General features: G+C 54.2%; 1 protein-coding gene across 1 annotated transcript; it reads left to right on the plus strand.

Moving 5' to 3' along the window:
• Positions 1-700: 700 nt before the first annotated feature.
• NHLH1 (nescient helix-loop-helix 1) lies at positions 701-1,493 on the plus strand (the record flags this gene model as incomplete). Its single annotated transcript, XM_081025235.1, has 1 exon — positions 701-1,493. The coding sequence occupies one exon, from the start codon at positions 701-703 to the stop codon at positions 1,100-1,102; it is 402 nt and encodes a 133-aa protein (XP_080881361.1). The 3' UTR covers positions 1,103-1,493.
• Between the last annotated feature and the right edge of the window lie 506 nt (positions 1,494-1,999).

Genomic DNA, 1,999 nt, shown 5'->3' on the forward strand with positions numbered 1-1,999 from the left:
TTCAGACCTTGTATGATTTGCAAATATTTTCTCCCATTCTGTAGGTGGCCTTTTCATTCTGTTGACTGTGTCCTTTGATGCACAAATATTAAGTTTGATGTAGTCCCATTTATCTATTTTTGCTTTTGTTGCCTGTGCTTTTGGTGTCATATCCAACAAATAAATGCCAAGTCCAATGTCATGAAGCCTTTCCCCTGTGTTTTCTTCTAGCAACTGTATAGTTTTAGGTCTTACATTTAGGTTGTTAATCCTCTTGCTCAGTTTTATCCTGTCCCATGTCCTCCTCATCACTTCTCCTTCCCTGTTGCTCACTTTCTGGATTCTCTTCCTTCTTACCATCCTTCCTCTTACTCTTTTACCTGCCTATCTCGCCTTCTGTCCCCTCCCTCACCCCTCCTGTTTCTGTGATTCTTCCCCCACACTTACAGTACCTCCCCCCTCCCAGCCCATCTCACACCTTCCTCATGCCCTCCCCATCTCTGAGCTGTCCCTTCTTCCTCCCTATCAATTTCCCCTTCTCTCTTTCAGGCTTTTAACTGGAACCATGACCATGGAACCCTGAAGTGGCTCTGACTTCTCAAGCTCAGTGGCAGACCCCAACATCCCAGGCCCTTCCTGCCCCTCCCACAACCAGCTTTCAGGCTTCCAGAGGGAGGGGTGGGGAGGGTATCCTGATCTCACAGGGCAGGGAGCTTCCATCATGATGCTCAACTCAGACACCATGCAGCTAGACCTGCCTCCCACCCACTCTGAGACGGAGTCAGGATTCAGTGATTGTGGGGGTGGTGCAGGTCCTGATGGGGCTGGGCCCGGCGGTACAGGAGGGGGCCAGACCCGGGGCCTGGAGCCAGGAGAGCCTGGCCGGAAAGACCTGCAGCACTTGAGTCGGGAAGAGCGGCGTCGCCGGCGCCGGGCCACAGCCAAGTACCGCACTGCCCATGCCACGCGGGAGCGAATTCGCGTGGAGGCCTTCAACCTGGCTTTCGCAGAGCTGCGCAAACTGCTGCCCACACTGCCCCCAGACAAGAAGCTCTCCAAAATTGAGATCCTGCGCCTGGCCATCTGCTACATCTCCTACCTGAACCACGTACTGGATGTCTGAAGGAGTCCTGGATGTGTTCCCTCCTCCCCTGGTCTCTCTAGGTCCCTTCTCGAGGCCCGCTGCTTAGAACCGCCATCTCCTCCCCAGCCCTGTACCTTGGCATGGAGTCCCCCAGCCCCGGGCCCAGGCAGAGTGCCCTCCCCTCTCCGCTTGTCATGAAGGCTTCTTTCTATTATGGACCTAGGCATCCTAGGGCTGTTCTCATGGGCACCTCCTACAGTTGGTGGTTGGGGCGCAGCTGGTTAGAAGTGTCTGCTTGGGAGGTCAGTACACAGTCCTTGTTGGATTTACTAAGCCAGCCACACGTGGGTCCCCCTAGCTCTCTCATGGGCTGCTTGCCTCTCTACCCCACGTGCAAATTTTCAGAGACCCCAGACCCACCCATTGTCTCCCATCCTCTTTCCTCCCTGTGCCAGCTTCTCCTGCCCATGGTAGGGAGGTGGCATCAGAACAGGAAGAGGGGAGGCTGCGTTCAGAGTGGGGTGAGCTTCTTCCTCAAAGATCTCAGTTTAGTTTGGCAGAGGGATCTGGGGAGGAGGGTCCTGGTGAGATTCCCTTTGAGGGGAATCTCAGTAGCCAAAATTATGGAAAAACTCTTACTGTTTTCTGTTTTGTTCCTGAGGCTTAGCACATGCAGACCTTGGATCTTACTTGGTAGTGAGTGCCTTGCCCTCTCTGAGCTATTTGGCCCCCTGCCTGCTGCCTCCCAACTCTGACCATCTCATTTTTCTCCCTCCCTGGGTGCAGTTAGAGAAGGGGAAATCTAGATACTGTGGTGGGGGATGATGTCCCCACACTCAGCCCAGGGAACGGGTGGGCGAGATCTCACATCTGCTTCCTCCATCCCAGACCACTACAAAAATGCGCAAACCCACACCAGTTCCTCCTGAGCTCCAG

The sequence above is a fragment of the Rhinolophus hipposideros genome, assembly GCF_964194185.1.
Source record: "Rhinolophus hipposideros genome assembly, chromosome: 19".
NCBI lineage: Eukaryota > Metazoa > Chordata > Mammalia > Chiroptera > Rhinolophidae > Rhinolophus > Rhinolophus hipposideros.